The sequence below is a fragment of the Denticeps clupeoides genome, chromosome 14, assembly GCF_900700375.1.
Source record: "Denticeps clupeoides chromosome 14, fDenClu1.1, whole genome shotgun sequence".
Lineage (NCBI taxonomy): Eukaryota > Metazoa > Chordata > Actinopteri > Clupeiformes > Denticipitidae > Denticeps > Denticeps clupeoides.
Genome location: NC_041720.1, coordinates 11389842 through 11405735, shown reverse-complemented (window position 1 = coordinate 11405735; position 15894 = coordinate 11389842). Strand labels below are relative to the sequence as shown.

Here is a 15894-nt window from a genome sequence, read left to right as displayed (position 1 = left end):
ATCAAGGTAGGAAGCAAACCACTGCCATGCTGAGCCCTGAATTCCAAGCCTCTTCAGGATTGACAAGAGAGTCTTGTGGTTAACTGTGTCAAATGCTGCAGAGAGGTCGAGGAGAATAAGCACAGATGACAGTTTTGCCAGAAGGGCCGTCTCAGTAGAATGAGCTGTTCTGAAGCCAGACTGGTTAGGATCCAGGAGGTTGTTCTGTGTTAGATGGAGTGATAGCTGGTTGTAGACACAGCGCTCATGCATTAGTACTGTAAACAGTCCAAGGGTAAGTACATGGGTCCATGAAATTAATTTTCAAATTTAAATGTGGCCCATACGGGGGTCAAACTTGCAACCTTGGCGTTATTAGCACCACACTCTTAACCAGCTGAGCTAACCAGCCTTGACCGTACTGTAAAGATTGAGCCTCTTTAAGGATATGTGTTAGAAATTAAGTTTCTATTTGGTTAAATTGAAATGTTTAAAGTGCGCTGTCCAGATGTTTGAGAATTATACACAATGAAAATCACTTTACAGCACTCCTTTCAGTTTTCAGCTGAGACAAGATCAAAGCACATGAGATTTCACGTTCAGATGATGTTCTTAGCTGTTTCACAGTGCTGCAATGTGATATGCTCATGGGAAAAGTGTTGCTTTAGAGAAATTTATTGTTGTCACATCTGTTACAGATAATTAATTTTTATTAATGTTGATTGAAAAAAATATATATTCAAGTAAGATTTTTATATCACCCAGTCCTACATATACATACTTTTCATGTTCATATGAATTGCAATGTAAGCGTTGTGTTCATGTTTGAAATAAATAACCAGGCACTGATTATTATCATTAGATCATTCATTAATTCATGACAGCAAAGTGGCCCTTGCAAAGGTAAATACTTAAAATACAGTTAATACTTACCATTTTAAAAAACGTTTTGATCGCAGAGGAATTATGAACTGGGTACATTTACATAGCTCAGAAGTGAATCAGGAACATTTTATGCATATACGCTCAGTTTTTTTTATGGGCCAAGCATTGCACAGATCAAGTTCAACAGCTTGTCCTGACGTTCACGTCACATGCATATGCCCTGGTTTACATCATCCTTTTATACAGATATGATAAATTGGAAGCATGGTTTAAAAAATACACTTTATTACAGATTTTTTTTCCAGAAAATGTTCCTGAGAACACAAAGATCACAGTAGATGCTTGACTTGCTTTGGAGTGGAGATTTGTGCATACAGGGGCAAGAGAGTAATCATCTCGGGCCCCCCTTTCCCTGTAAGGCCTAAAAGCTTGATCAGCATTGAAGTCACTTACATGAACAGCCACTTACATAAACTCCACAAAGAGGTTTATTTGTCCTTTGATCTTCCCTCATAGGAGTTACTCTCATCAGGTTTTGTGTCAGTAGTACTTCTCACAATGGCTTACAATAGCATATCCACACAGATTACTGATTGTTTAAATGGTTTCCACAACTATTGTTGTGATCTTCTTTTTCCTCAAAAAGGTATAACTAACACAAAATAAGTCGCAAATTCTACGCCAACATTGTTCCTAATCAAAATTTTGTTTTCTGATGACAAATAATTTGTTTTCCTGTAAGCCACCAGATAATAAGATACCCACAGCCATACATACTACATGTTTTGAAATTCTGGGTCAGAAAAAACATTTCTGAACCATGTTCATTGGGCTCCAAAAAAACAACATGCTAAATCGCACAACTGTCTGTTGTGCACACGTGAAGTGTGGGTGCAAACCCTGCCACGCAGCTTGAAACCCCTTTAGTGCTTTGCACGCTGAATAGCAGCCCACAGGCACAAACTGGCTCCTCCATTATGCAGAATGGAGAACGGGTTCACAAAGAACAGTAGATCACAAAGAAAATCAACATTTGTTCATCAACAACTTTGTATATTATGGAATGACAAATACATATACCTAGGCTATATCTCTACAACTGGCTACATGTATTGCAAGTAGCAATATACAAAGTTTTTTTTTTCTGATAAAAATATTCTTTGTAAATATAAGACTGTATATAAAATTAGAAAGGCTTATCAAAACAAAAAAAATAAGGGCTTTAAGCACAAATTCAAGCAAATGATCAATTGGCAGATTAACATGGTAAAAGAAACTCCCTTCATAATATACACAATTAAAAGTTATATCAACAGGATAGGAACAACGACATATGCACACATAGTAACAGTTCAGTTCAATCCAACAGTATTAAAACAACAACAAATGGCACAGCTGTAAACATGTCTGTTGAAACAAAATAATAAAAAAATTAAAAGGCAAAATTATTCCTGCTCTCGTCTAGAGGTGTCTGTTGTATAAAACACATTTTTTACCCACCTATACAACTAATATTGTAACAGTGTTCGAGAAGTTAATTGGCATCAAAAACTAAATTACTAGATCAGTATAGCTGTGTGTTTGCATAGTTTAAAGAATTTGCATTAAAATTGAAGGATTGTTAATTTAGGCTTAATTATACGAGTCTTCCTCAGAAATTTACATTTGTTTTTCTAACACATGTACATAATAGCACGAAACTGTTGAATAAAATTTTGCTCTTACTCAGAGCGCCCTCTAGGACACGACACGCGGTGTATATTCATTAAATAGTACAAGCACGTCCCTCCTATCAGAAACACTGAACAGGAAACTAATAGCTCTGGTCGTCTGTCCAGGGTAATGGTTGTACCTCACATCTCTACGACCATAAGGCATGTCTGCCTCTTATCTGAGATGGGACCTTTTTTTTTTTTTTTCCCCACCTCAACTTCCTCTTCCTGTCTTGATCTGCCGTTTAAAAGGAAAAAGGACCTCAACCGCAATATACGGAGGGACGAAAAAAAAAAACAAAAAAAAAAAAAAAAACAGACAAACAATACTTTAAGGTCTGAAGCACACTTTACATGTGCATCTGGATGGTTGGTTCAGGCAGAACATTTTTCAGTCTGTTCCGAGCTCAATTTCCCTGTTTCTGCCTTGCAAGAGTGCATAAATAACAATAAAAAAAAAAAAAAAAAAAAAAAAAACCTACAAAATATTCCTGCCTACTTATGCATCTCTCTAACATTTCTTTATAGCTTACACTACAGAACATAATTTACAAAAAAAGGTCTTCGCACTAGTCTACTAAGACCTCTTCAGTTTTAATGGATGTGATCATAGGGCCACCGCTGGATGAATCAGAGCCCTCATCCTTGCCCAGCTCGTCCCCATGTAGCCTGGGAATGCCCACTCCTAGCACCCCTACTGCAGAGTATGCGCCCTGGGTAAAACAGAGGTGCTTGATGACCTCGTTGGGGGTGGAAAAGGTCATCTCGCACACGTTGCACTTGTAAGGTCGCCCCGAGGGGCCCATGAACAAGGAATCTAAATGGCTGCCATCTTCAGCTGCGCAAAGTTCCATGCTCTGGCGATCCACCATGGTGTACGAGGCCTCGGCACCCTGGCTCACGCAGACGTGCCGGGCTGCTTGGTTGGCTCGGCAGAAGCTCTTGCCACATGCGCTGCAGCGGTAGGGTTTGCCCGTGTGGATGTACATGTGCTCGCGCCAGTGGCTCTTCTGGATGAACTTGCGGCCGCACGTGGAGCATTCATACTTGCGTCTCTTCACCTCGCGCTCCACGTCAACCACACCTTCTAGGTTGTCGATGTCTGCAATGTCCGACGGGGGAGGCGTATCGGCCTGGGACTGCCCAAGACTCGCTGATGTATTTCCTGGCATTATCAATTCGGAGTTGGGTGATTCTTTGGCTTTTTGCTGCTCTCCATCACTAAGTTCCACTAGCAAGGAAGAAGAAGCTGTGGCAGCAGACCCTGTTCCACTTCCGCCTCTTAGCACTTCTTCACCTTCTGACGTGGAAGGTTCAGCAGGGATCATGGGAGAAGATGTGCCACTGGACTCCCCCACCAACGGGAGGAGTGCTTGAGTATGATGGAGCAGGTGCTCCCGCAGTGCGGCCCTCTGAATGAAATGGCTGCCGCATATGTGGCACGAGTAGTGCTTCCGGAAGGAGTTCCTCTTTCTCATAATGCTTGGCTTGACGTGGAGGATGGTGGTGGCATTGACTGAATACGGAGACGTGTCGACTAGGGCCGCATCCATTTGGGAGTCCTCTACACTTGGAAGTATGCAACTGGTTGAGGCCTCAGCCTCTGTGTCCAAAAGCAACTGAGCGCTTTTAGATCTCTGGCCTCGGGGAGATTTAGCATCAGAGCCAACCACGTCCGAATCAAAAGTTGGCGTCGGCTGCCTTGGAGCTGAGAGGCACCCAGAGAGAGTGCCTTGCTGGTCAGATATCTGAATGCCATAGAGCGAGTTTGACAGGGCCAGGCTGGGCTCGGACTGGCCGTAGGTGGGCTGGCTGGCGAGGCTGGCCTCTTGAATGAGAGGGTAGGCGTGCAGGAACTTCACACCTTGCTCCAGTCGGGCCGGGTCTATGAGCTGTGGCGCCAGTTTCCCAGTGTACATCATGTTGAGGAGGTAGCTGAAGATATCCGGCTGAATGTCCACAGGCTTCAATCGAACACAGTCACTACGACACAGGAGTACATCAATTATAAGAGCATGTCTCATGACATCTAGACTGGATTCGTTTCTCAAAAGCACAGTTTACACTCATTGGATTTATTCTACAAATATATGTTTAAAATAACATGTCATGCTCTCAGAAATAGGATGACTGGAACATTTTAAAACTACGTGTGGTGGTTCTTGGAAACCAACACCACAGTCAGACAGGCACCGGTGTGGTCGCACGCTTACCTATCCTGGTGAATAAACAGCATTCTGAAGTAGTTAGAGAAGGCTGCGAGGACAGCCTTGTGAGCTTTGAAGAAGACATCTCCGATCGCAACCGTGCAGTCGCACAGGAAACCAAACTCCCTCTGCGCATTGAGCTGCTGCAGAAGGATAAGCCCATGGTTGGCTAGCTCCATTCTTCCACCTACGAAGACAAAAAGGACAGAGACCGAAATCTGCTTAGCGTGCAGTTGACCACAAGGGGTCCCTAAAAATGCCGCCCTTCAGATGCACAAGTAAAAATGCCGCCCACTTGAATAGAGAAATTATACACGGATGTCGGTATTGCAATAGTTTTGTTTCGAATTTGCCAAAAAAAATACAGTAGACACCCAGATAAAACAAAACAAATAAAATAAAATAAAAGCAAGATGACATTCTGGTGCACAGCTAGCAGAACAGCAAACTGGCTACACAAATCGAACCCTCTCAGGTCGCTCAGGGGCACGAAACACAATTAACGCAGACTGAATGAAAACACTAATTCTATTGCAATACATGAATCGAACATGACATCTAGTGTACCATCAGATCTATGTGACTATACAATCCATACTAAATTACAATCTGACTGCAAAAAAATAATTCAAACGTCAATACTGAACTATGACCAGAATCTTTTGTCAATGAAATACGAGTTTGATCATATTGAAGGAAGGATCATCAAAGGCAAAGCAAAGTGGCCGGCCAGCACGGACAACGGAACGAGCCGCAGTTTCAGGATGTCGGCTTTTGATGAGAGGAGAGAATGGTGGGTGGTTTTCTTATTGACTTCTTGGCTGCAGTTTCCGGAACTCTCCCCACAACTCAACCGTTTATCTCAGGGGAATACAAGAGGAAAGGGGGAGGTGTATTTTTAGAAAATGCTTTTAAAAAAGCGCACGCTCACACACACAAAAAAAATATATATATAGGGGGACATTAGAGGGTGCATGTGGTGTGGATCCCGGTAAAAACTCACAAAAACAACTTTAGTGACTTTCAAACCGTTGTAGTGACTTAATAACCCAAAGCCGTAGGCCAGAGTAACCTTGCCCTTCTACATAATTGCCATACAAAACTCTCGATGTTCGGAAACACCGCCTACAGAGTTATATATATTTGCGGCAGTGGTGGCCTAGTGGGCGAGAAAATGGAGGCGTGATCGGGAGGTCACCGGCAAGTTGGACGCCTGTCATGGATGCCCAGTGCTCACCAAGGGTGACACGCACACAAAAGGGCAGCAGACATCAGAGGACGACACAGTTCGTTCCCTGTGATCTTCACAATCCCATTTTTTTTTTTTTTTTTTTTAAACATGCCACTAGCATTCTGCAGGCAGCCAAGAATGCCTATACACACACACACACACACACACACACGATGTAATAATAACAGAATATTCACCCTAGCCTGTAGTTAATTAGTCTTATCAAAAAAGCACTGTGCAAATCCTGCAAAATAATACGCTGTAATTAATACGTTATATAGTATATGATGGAAGCGACAGAAAAAGTGCTCACAGCAATAGGCGCCAGTGAGGCAGCTGTCCCGCTGTAGCTCCGCCCACACCGTAGACACGTGGACCGGACAGCTCTCCCGCAGAGCCGAGCCACTTCCGCACTAGCTTTCCTCTCGGCCAGGGTGGGGGGGGGGGAATTTAAAAAAAAAAAAAAAAAAAAAAAAGTCCCCCCGAAGCCCGTATCGTGCGCGGCCCGACACGCCGCCGTCCCGCCAGTAAGTCCCGAACGCGAGCCGCCGATCAAACACGACGAGGCCGCCGCGTCCGCGACCTCCGGGCGCAGCGCGACGCGACGCGAAAATGAACGGCGCCTCGCGAGACGGACGCGCGGGGAAGGGGTGGTGGTGGCGGCGGCGGCGGCGGGGTCACCGAATAAATAAATACACGAAACTTTGGTCGCGGCGGAAACGCGACGGAGCGGCTGTGCGGCGGCGCGTTACCTGTTTCCGCGGCGCGGTGGCTCGGTTACCGGGGGCTCGTTGTCCGTCGGGCTCGCGGCTGCTCTGTTCCTCTCGAGCAGCAGCATCGGCGGCGACGGTCGTCGGTGTTTTCCGGTCGGGTTACGTTACAAATCACATGACTCCCCCCCCCCCCCGAAAGCGCCTAAAAACAGCGGTTGGGAGAGAGAGAGAGAGAGAGAGAGAGGGAGGGAGAGAGAGAGAGGGAGGGAACCCGCCGGCCGGGTCGCCGAGCAGTGAAGCGGACGGACTCTCGCTCCGCTCTCGGACGTTGGTCGTGACGGCGCCGCAGGTCACCCTCCCCCACGCGGGCAGCCGCGGATTTGCATATTCGGTTGGCGCGGCGCGGCGCGGCCCGGGACGGTTATAAGGCGCCATGTGTTCATGCGGCGCGTCGGCGGGAGGCTTTTATGCGCAGCCGCGTGGGGACAGACGGGAATTTTTATTTTTTTTTTGTAGTCGTTTACGGTCACAACAAATCTATATTCAGGAAAGCGCCAACAAACTTGTTTTAATACATTGTTCGTGAATGCACAATATAAATATTACCAAGAAATGAAGTCATTATTTGATTATGGGTGTATATCACATATAATATATCACACGGTGTGAACAATGTCATAATTTAACATATTAATATAAATGTAATAGGACGTGTTATTACATTGGGTTAAATTAATATAGACATTGTTAGTCCTCAATGACCTTTTTTCTTCCACCTAAATAGAGAAAAAAAAGGAAAAGTTGATCAAGGGCAATTAATTATGGTGAATATAATGGCTTTGGAGCCCAAGGCGTTTCACTGGGGAGAAAAAAAAACTGCCTAACTCAATTGCTTCCTGGGTTTGAGCTGAAGCCAGGGGAACAGGATGTGCGCTTTCTTGACCGGGAGGAAAACGAACATTCTGCCTGCCAGAAGAGTCAGGAAGTGTGGGACAAACCACACGAACAGACACGTTCGCATGCATTGTGGCAACATTTCCCTATGTCAATCTCTAACGTGCAGTTGCGTACGACAGTTCGCTTATAGCCATTCAGGTATTAAGTGTGTGTACAATTGTGACCGTGACTGGTGGTAATGTAAGGGTGGCAGTAGGTTCAAATCCCACTTACTACCATTGTGTCCCTGAGCAAGACACTTAACCCTAAGTTGCTCCAGGGGGGGACTGTCCCTGTAACTACCTCATCACTGATACTTGACAAATTCCAAAAGTAAAACGCGAGTGGAATACGATAAGCTGTTTTTAATTAATAAATGAAAACTATCATGTCCACTTCCCAGTTATAGAAGTTCAGGTTAAATAAGAGCAGAGAAACAAAATGGAAAGCTGGTCGTACTTTGAGCGAAGAAGAACAGTAGAGCTATTGAAGGTGGAGTGAGAAAGCGGGTGTGATTGGATTATTTGTTTGGCCAGGAGAGAAGCAAACTCAGGGCAGCGGTTGTTTTAAGCAGCTAATGATTACTGGTCAGTGTGATTCAATCGATGTTGCTTCGATCAGATTTAGACGAAAAACACAGTTGCACAGTCGTGCTGGGAATTTAGCCGCCTTGCATCAAAAATTTCTATGTATTCGTGAGATTAGTGAAGGTGAAGTGAATGTGATTGTCATACATTGCAACACAGCACACGGTGACACAATGAAATGTGTCCTCTGCATTTAACCATCACCCTTGGTGAGCAGTGGGCAGCCATGAGAGGCGCCTGGGGAGCAGTGGGCGGGGACGGTGCTTTGCTCAATGCACCTTGGTAGATCACCACAGTATTGTAGCACACCATGTAAACCCATAATTTTACAATAATGGGATAAGTTTGTAAATTAATCAGTGTTGTTCGAATATTGAAGTCAAAAACAATGAATGTAATGGAGCATAAATATAGCGACATTATATGAAAACATAACTCGGAACTAGAGATTGTTATTCTTTTTTGAGATTTATTTGGATATCTCGAAATAAATCAAGCTGTTTTCCTGTCTAGCATGACCAGGTTAGAGGCACTGAAATGAATTCAGATTATTTTATATTAAACATACAGATTTTGTGTTCCATGCGAAATGATTAATGTATTAGCTGAACACAACTGCTCTGGGGTGGAATCCATAAATGGTTTGGTTTTTGCCTTTGGTACTCAACAATAGGAAATGGTTTACAGGCAGCCAATGCAGACTAGTTGACGAAGTAAACTTAGGACAATTCTCTCTAACCACTGTGTAAAACGAGTTTGGCTCACTTGTGTGCATTACTGTAACCTTATCCCCCCTAGCTTCCTGTGGGCCACCCCAGTGATCGGCTTAGCGCCTCGATGTCAATAAAAAGCCCCCTGACTTGGATCTCTGATGGTGTGACATTACAGGCTGAAGCCTGAACCGATTCTAAACTGAAAGCCAAATGTCAGTTGAGAAACTGGCGCATGCAGCTTCCTGCTTCTTTGTTTCAGGACACCAACAATGGGCTGGCTGCTCTTGCTTTAACCTAGACGCTTTTAATCTCTGGCAAGAAGTGCATACACAGCAGGGGTAAAGCAACAGTGTCTCCGAGAGCTGGCGATGGGAATGTTTTGGTAATAATTAAGGTAATAATACATGATAATACTCGATCCAAATGCATGCATGAAGCCATGCCTGTATGCCCTCTGTCTGCAATATCATCAAAGAGTTGTCCTTTATTTTTGTATTTCTTTTTAATCATGCAAAATAACAGTAAGATTATTTATAGCGGCAAATTTCGAGTTTTTAATATAGCCAGTAGAGGGCGACGTACTTCTTCAGTGTAACCGTGTGCTGTGTTGCCAAGTCTTCTAATAACAAGCGACCCGTGGCTTTGTATTTTACTTATATCTATTAATGCCTTTCACGTAGAATGAGGCTGTCAAAATACTAAATTGTCCATAAAACTTAGAATAAGCAAATGTTGGCTCAAAAATGCGAAACGGGTGGTCTATGGGTTTTTATTTATGTGTATTTCTATGTACATATCTGGCCACATTGGGACGGGAGCAGACAGCTATGTGCAATATATATATATAAAAAAAATAGTAGCAGACCTGGGCTGTTTTTAAGTACATCTTAGAAGAAAATGCACAATGAATTCGAAAGCTTCTCAATTTTCAACGGCAAGGCATTCGTTTGCGTCAATCAACAAATAAAGTTTTATTTGAATGACGTCAGTCCGACTTCCTTGTTTCAAACATGGAGGCTCGTCCAGTGCCGTTCCCAGAGGTTCCACCGTCCCTTTCAGCCAGATTTGAGGGGTAGGTGCATTCAATACTTCTCGCCTCACGCCGTGCCAGTTCCGCGGGGGCGAAATGCTCGATCGTTCCTCCACGGCGGCCAGCTTGTGAAAAGAACGAAGTGCTGGGTGTACGAGGAGGCATTAAAACGTGCTGGAGCTCCAGCAGCACACTCACACGCGTGTTCACAGAATACGCGTCCTTTCTTCACGCAGGTCCTTCGCGTATCTGACGATACGGGACAGACTCCCCACCATCCTGACAAGAGCCATCGACACCATCCATCGCAACAAGAACAAGTTTTTTGAGGAGTATGGCGAGGTAAGGTGGTCGTAATGATGCGCTGATGGCTGTTTGCAAGCTCTTGTCCATTTAACCAACTCATGACCTTCTCATTGACTTAAGGTACAATGAGCCACGATAAAAGCTTCTCTTTTTTTTCTTTTTCTAGGAAGGGACTCAGGCGGAGAAGGCAGCCATTTCCTTCCTGTCCAAGCTCAGGAACGAGCTCCAGACGGACAAGCCGGTGCTGCCGCTGGCCGACGGCCTGGTGGACGTGGACGCGTGGAACCGGTACCTGCAGCGGCAGCAGGCGCTGCGGGTCGACCGGGAGCCTGTGAGCTGGTTCAAGTCGGCCTGGCTCTACATGGAGTGCTACATGTATCGCAGGATACAGGAGGCTCTGTGTCTGAAGTGAGCGCGCTGTATCTGCACCCGGTCGTCTGTCTCGCCACAGTTTGTTAAAAGTTAAACTGGCTCAAAGCTCCACACTTAAGCCGTGTAAGATAAGATATACTCAGGGTTCATATAAATAAATAGGTAAAGCAAGCACAAAAAAAACATGATTTGATGGTGCTATGTACATGATATGTGACTTATTAACAGACATGAGTTTAAATCATACAATTCGGCTCCTCCCATTTTTATGTTTTAATAATTACACACCAAAAAAAAAAACTTCTTGCAGTAGAGGCCACCATCATTACATTACATCATCGAACAAGCTCCACGTTCAGCGCACAGCACTGCAAGGTGCCAGTTTGAAAATGTGGCCACAGTGTTTATTAAAAGTACAGTGTAAATCTGGTCGGACAAAAATAGTAGTATAGAATATACTACAAAATACTTTCATGTGCACTCTTTGCATGTTTTAACTGACAGCAGAGTTGATTTTTTTTGTTTGTTTTTCAGTCCTCCTATGAATGATTTTGATGTGTTCGCGGAGGGGAAAACGCAGAGCTTCTTCGACTCTCAGCAGGCCATTATAGCCATCTGCACACATGTGCAGGAAGTAAAGAAGAACCTGAAGCCAATGTCAGAGGCGCTGCTAATGGAAGAGTTTTTGAAACTTCTACAGGTGACTACAGATGAACACATTTGTCTATAGATACCTGCACACAGTAACACTTCCATAACTCCTAGGGTTGTAGTCTCATAGAATGCAAATAATTAAAGATTTCTGTCATTCAGGCTTATAATCAAAACTTGCTTGACTTAAACTTATTTTGGAAATGCAATTAGTTACCATTACAAATTTATAATGTAATAGTAGTGTAACTATTTCAATTACCACATGAAAGCATTTTCTTTGATTATTTTTAGATGACATTTTGTCCTCTATTATAAGTTCCAAAATTCAGCAGTGGTGCAGAATTACAGCCTCTTTTGATAAGTCACACAATGAGATTTCCCCAGGACGCGCCATTTTGGTGTCTGTAGCTTTAAATGATAATGAGGTGGAGAGAGGCGGGACTAGTAGGAGAGCGGCCTATTGAGGTGAATGGGCATTTGTGGAAATGATGTCATGAACACTTCCAGTTTGGCGCAGACAGGAAGTCGTGTCCATGTTTTTCCAGAAAATGTTCATTTTTACATCCAATCACCGAGCATCTGCAATGCTTTTACAAGTTGTGTGTTTTTGCATGATGATCGGTGGAGAATTTTTTAGGGAAGGGGTGGAAAATTCTCTGGGTGAACAAAGCATGAGAAAGGGAAGGTAACCTTTCCACTTATGATTACATAAGGGGACAAATTCCAGATCTGACCGACTGAGCTGCCGCTTTTTGGAAGGTGAAGCAGAATGACCAAAACACTCCATAAAAAAAGCCACTGCAGGACCCTAGACAGGCTGAAGGAACTAGTATTAGAGGTAACAAAGTGAAATTTTCATAATAAGGCACCTTTAAGCATTTTGAAATTGTGCGACCTGGCAGTGTTTACCTTACAGCAGTACTAAACATTGAATACTGTTACTCTCCTTTCAATAAATTAATGAACTTGATTTTAAGGTCACCACGAGGTCAGACTCCATGTCTGTGGTGTGTAGCATCCAACATTTTTCTCCATCATACCACCTTCCTTGCTGTGTCATGGTAATCTGGCATGGTTGAATTGAATCATTATAATAAACATAAACACTGCTGATTATGATCCTCTCCATCAGAGTTGCTTCAATGGTTTATTTCTATTGGTCACGTGAATGCATAACAGCGTGCAAAGGTCAAACTGAACTGAACCAGAAGCCCCCCCAAATCGTGCAGCCCTGAAATAAGAAACCAAAAATATTGGTGGCTTGCTGCACTACAGGTAATATGAGTGTGGTAACATTGACAAAGGCTAATAAATAACAAAAATATGGAAGGAAAATAAATACATCAAATAATAAAATAATACTTAACATAAAATGCAATTAATATTGTATTTAGAATACAGTGTCACTGTCACCTCGATGAAGGGTCTTAAATTTGATGAAAGTGGACTTAGAAGGTCTTTAAGTCTTAAAACTGTCTTCCTTAAACCTGCAGAATCCCTGAACTAACAATGTCCCCCTCACAGAGATTTTTAAATAACATGTAAGGTTTTGTATACAATATTAAGATGTAACTAAAATTGCAATTATGTGATTGATTACAATGATTTTTTTTGTAATTGAATTACGTAACGCTCTGTATGTGTAAATCTATATGTGTGTAGATAATTATAGTTTTTGATTTGTTTTTTTTGCTTAAATCCTTGTAGTGGCTGTGTAACTAATAATATTTTTTTTCATACTCAGTGAAAGGCTTATTCTGTTACCTATTTTATTGTATGCGTTGCATTAGTAATTTTTTATTTTTTTTTGGTCATGTAATTCAGACGAATTGAAGAAAGTACTTGACATGGCAGATAACTACAGCCATTTAAAGTGAAATAACATAATTTTCACCTGAAATGACTTTGCCAAGTAGTGAAGGCAATATAATAACAGTCATTTTCAGCCGCCTGGCAAAATCTAATGTAGTCTGCAGTGCTGATGAAAGTGAAAATGCTCAAGGATTGAAAGAAATGTCTTCCCGTCACCTTATATAGCATTATAACAATTATAATATGTATATATATTTTTTTCCCCTCCAGGTTTCATTGTGGGGAAACAAGTGTGATCTATCGATCTCCGCAGGTCAGGAGAATTCTCAGAAGTCCAGTCCACTGGATTCGCTGGAAGCTCTAAAACCATTTATTCTGGTGGATGACTCCAGAATGGTCTGGTCCAGCTTGGTGCCTGCTCATCAGTTTAATGGAGAGGAGAAAACCTCTAAAAGAGTGGACATTATTTTGGACAATGCTGGCTTTGAGCTCATGACTGACCTGGTCCTTGCTGACTTCCTCATCTCTGCTGGCCTTGCCAAGGAGGTTCACTTCCATGGGAAGTCCATGCCGTGGTTTGTGTCTGATGTCACTTCCCGGGACTTTGAGTGGACGATAAGGCAGTTGACCGCTGCCAATCACAAGTGGATGTCCATGTGTGGTGGCCAGTGGAAGCGTAATCTGAAAGAGGGCATGTGGTCCTACCATGACCACCCTTTCTGGACACTTCCTCATGAATACTGTGACATGGCGTCCGATGCGCCAGATTTATATTCAACCCTGCAAGCTTCAGATCTGATCCTTTTCAAAGGGGACCTGAATTATCGTAAGCTGACCAGTGACCGGGACTGGGCCCACACTGTGGAGTTTGATCAAGCTCTAAGGGGCTTCCAGCCAGCTCCTCTCTGCTCCCTCAGAACACTGAAAGCCAATGTACAGGTGGGCCTGCAGCCAAATCAAGGGGAGAACCTGACTGCCCAGGAGCCTGACTGGATGACCAGTGGCAAATATGCTGTGGTTCAGTTCTCCAGCCCTCACAGGAAGTGAAAGGAAGTCTGTTCAATGTCCAAATTGCTGCTTTTTCATGCCATGTTTACTCTATGACTACTGATTTACATCTTGTGTCTATCCACTCAATTCTGTTCACTAGTTAATTCATACACTATTGATTTTATTATGTTTAAACGTGTTACATTTCAAGTGTCTGTGTTCGTTCTGGCTACATATCTTATACGATCTTGGTTAAATGACCTTAAATGATCCTGGTTAAAGTCTCTGAACAGTTGCTAGGCATAGATTAAGAAGGAGAAACATTCTTTAAAGATGTTTGCACGTTTAAATCCTATTTTAGTCCTGTACTTAGACATAATTAAAGAACATGTTCTGGTCGACAAATAATTCTACAATATTATAATTACCAGCAATAATGAGTACACAATTGTCAATTATTTTCTTGAGAATTCTTACAATTGTGAACTTGTACTGCACTTAGTGGCAGTTTGAAAATAGTGCCCTTTTTTCTAATTAATGCTTCAAAAATCTATAATTTCAAAAAAATCTGAAAAAAAAAAAAATCTAAGGAATATATGAAAATTAAAAATATATAGCACTTTGAATGCAGAAAGAAACAATTGTCTGCTAAATATGTGAATAATTGTAATGTCCTGTTTACTAGTATGATGTTTACTATTAAAAAGCATGCTTGGGAGTGGTTGCCTGACCTCTGCAGCTCAAATCAGGTTTACTTTTTCAACAAAGCGTACAGTTGTAATGTAAAAAAAATTAAACTATTTCATTAAACCAGTGTGTTATATATGATTCTCATTCGTATGTTTTGCAGAAGGAGTTGGATTGTGAATAGTAATTTTATTTAGAGGAGCGCTGCTGAGTGCTTGACCTACATGCTGGTGTGATTTTGTGATTCACCCTTAGCCTCCTTTTAACCCACCTCAGTGGCCTGTTTTTGTGAAAAGCCATGACGCTTCATGAGATGAGTGTTACCGTGAGAGCCTGCTTGACCTGACATTTTTGAATAATGACTGTTTATAGTAGGAAGACCTTATACAGCGTGGGTGGACAAGGTGATCTCCATCTGTTGTTTTACTGAACCTTTGACCATGAGCTTACTTCAGTCATTATTAAAGAAAATTATGTAACCCTATTAGCCGTTTGTGTTATTGGACTTTATAAGCAGAATGTGAATCGTGAATGCTTTTACAGCAGCCTCCGTGGGCACACCTCTCCTCCATAGAACATCCTTCACTTCCCAAATGAGTTTGTCGCCAGCTCAACAACATCCCTTTCTTTAGGTACGAACCATTGCGTTTAGGGAACATTACACAAGATCTGCTGTTGTGAAGTCGTTCTGACCAAGATATCACGCTTCACAGTTTGGTCATTGTCAGAAGTACTCGGATTCTGAAACCTGACCATTTTTCTTGCATCGCTTACATCCACCTCTTGACAGCTGCCCCTGTAACCACGTACTCGGTCTTCTTCACTTCACCTGCCAGAGGTTTTTAATGTTGTGGCCACTCTGACATGATTTGTTCCTGATTACACAATACACCAAAGTGTGGTGAACCTAACCTGACTGAGAAAGTCTTCAGAAAAACATTCTCATACGGCCATTTAGCTTTGAATTTCAAAAAGATTGAAACGTGGTTGACTTTGTTGACATTTCTTGGAGTTTATACTGGCTTTTACTTTTTACATTAAATTTTTTATTTCCGCCAGTCAGTACTGGAGTTTTGGTCA

The 15894-nt window shown here is 42.6% G+C and overlaps 2 protein-coding genes across 2 annotated transcripts; one reads left to right on the top strand and one right to left on the bottom strand.

The window, feature by feature from the left end:
• Positions 1-2954: 2954 nt before the first annotated feature.
• zbtb2b (zinc finger and BTB domain containing 2b) lies at positions 2955-6960 on the bottom strand. The gene is made up of 3 exons (XM_028953558.1): positions 6767-6960; positions 4790-4970; positions 2955-4559 (listed from the first exon to the last, which is right to left on the bottom strand). The coding sequence occupies exons 2-3, from the start codon at positions 4960-4962 to the stop codon at positions 3146-3148; spliced, it is 1587 nt and encodes a 528-aa protein (XP_028809391.1). The 5' UTR covers positions 4963-4970; positions 6767-6960; the 3' UTR covers positions 2955-3145.
• A 1722-nt stretch (positions 6961-8682) lies between these two features.
• On the top strand, positions 8683-15293 carry dcph1 (damage control phosphatase 1). The gene is made up of 5 exons (XM_028953559.1): positions 8683-10035; positions 10230-10335; positions 10466-10707; positions 11206-11371; positions 13408-15293. Exons 1-5 carry the CDS (start codon positions 9974-9976, stop codon positions 14182-14184), a joined length of 1353 nt encoding a protein of 450 aa, XP_028809392.1. The 5' UTR covers positions 8683-9973; the 3' UTR covers positions 14185-15293.
• Positions 15294-15894: the final 601 nt, after the last annotated feature.

What these genes read in the sequence shown, in the direction of transcription:
- zbtb2b (XM_028953558.1), bottom strand. Translation starts at nt 4,962, where the DNA reads ATGGAGCTAGCCAACCATGGGCTTATCCTTCTGCAGCAGCTCAATGCG. An exon ending in CTGTTTATTCACCAGGATAG is followed by an intron (nt 4,560 to 4,789) that starts GTAAGCGTGCGA and finishes CCTGTGTCGTAG; the next exon opens with TGACTGTGTTCGATTGAAGC.
- dcph1 (XM_028953559.1), top strand. Translation starts at nt 9,974, where the DNA reads ATGGAGGCTCGTCCAGTGCCGTTCCCAGAGGTTCCACCGTCCCTTTCA. An exon ending in CAGGAGGCTCTGTGTCTGAA is followed by an intron (nt 10,708 to 11,205) that starts GTGAGCGCGCTG and finishes TTTGTTTTTCAG; the next exon opens with TCCTCCTATGAATGATTTTG. An exon ending in AGTTTTTGAAACTTCTACAG is followed by an intron (nt 11,372 to 13,407) that starts GTGACTACAGAT and finishes TTTCCCCTCCAG; the next exon opens with GTTTCATTGTGGGGAAACAA.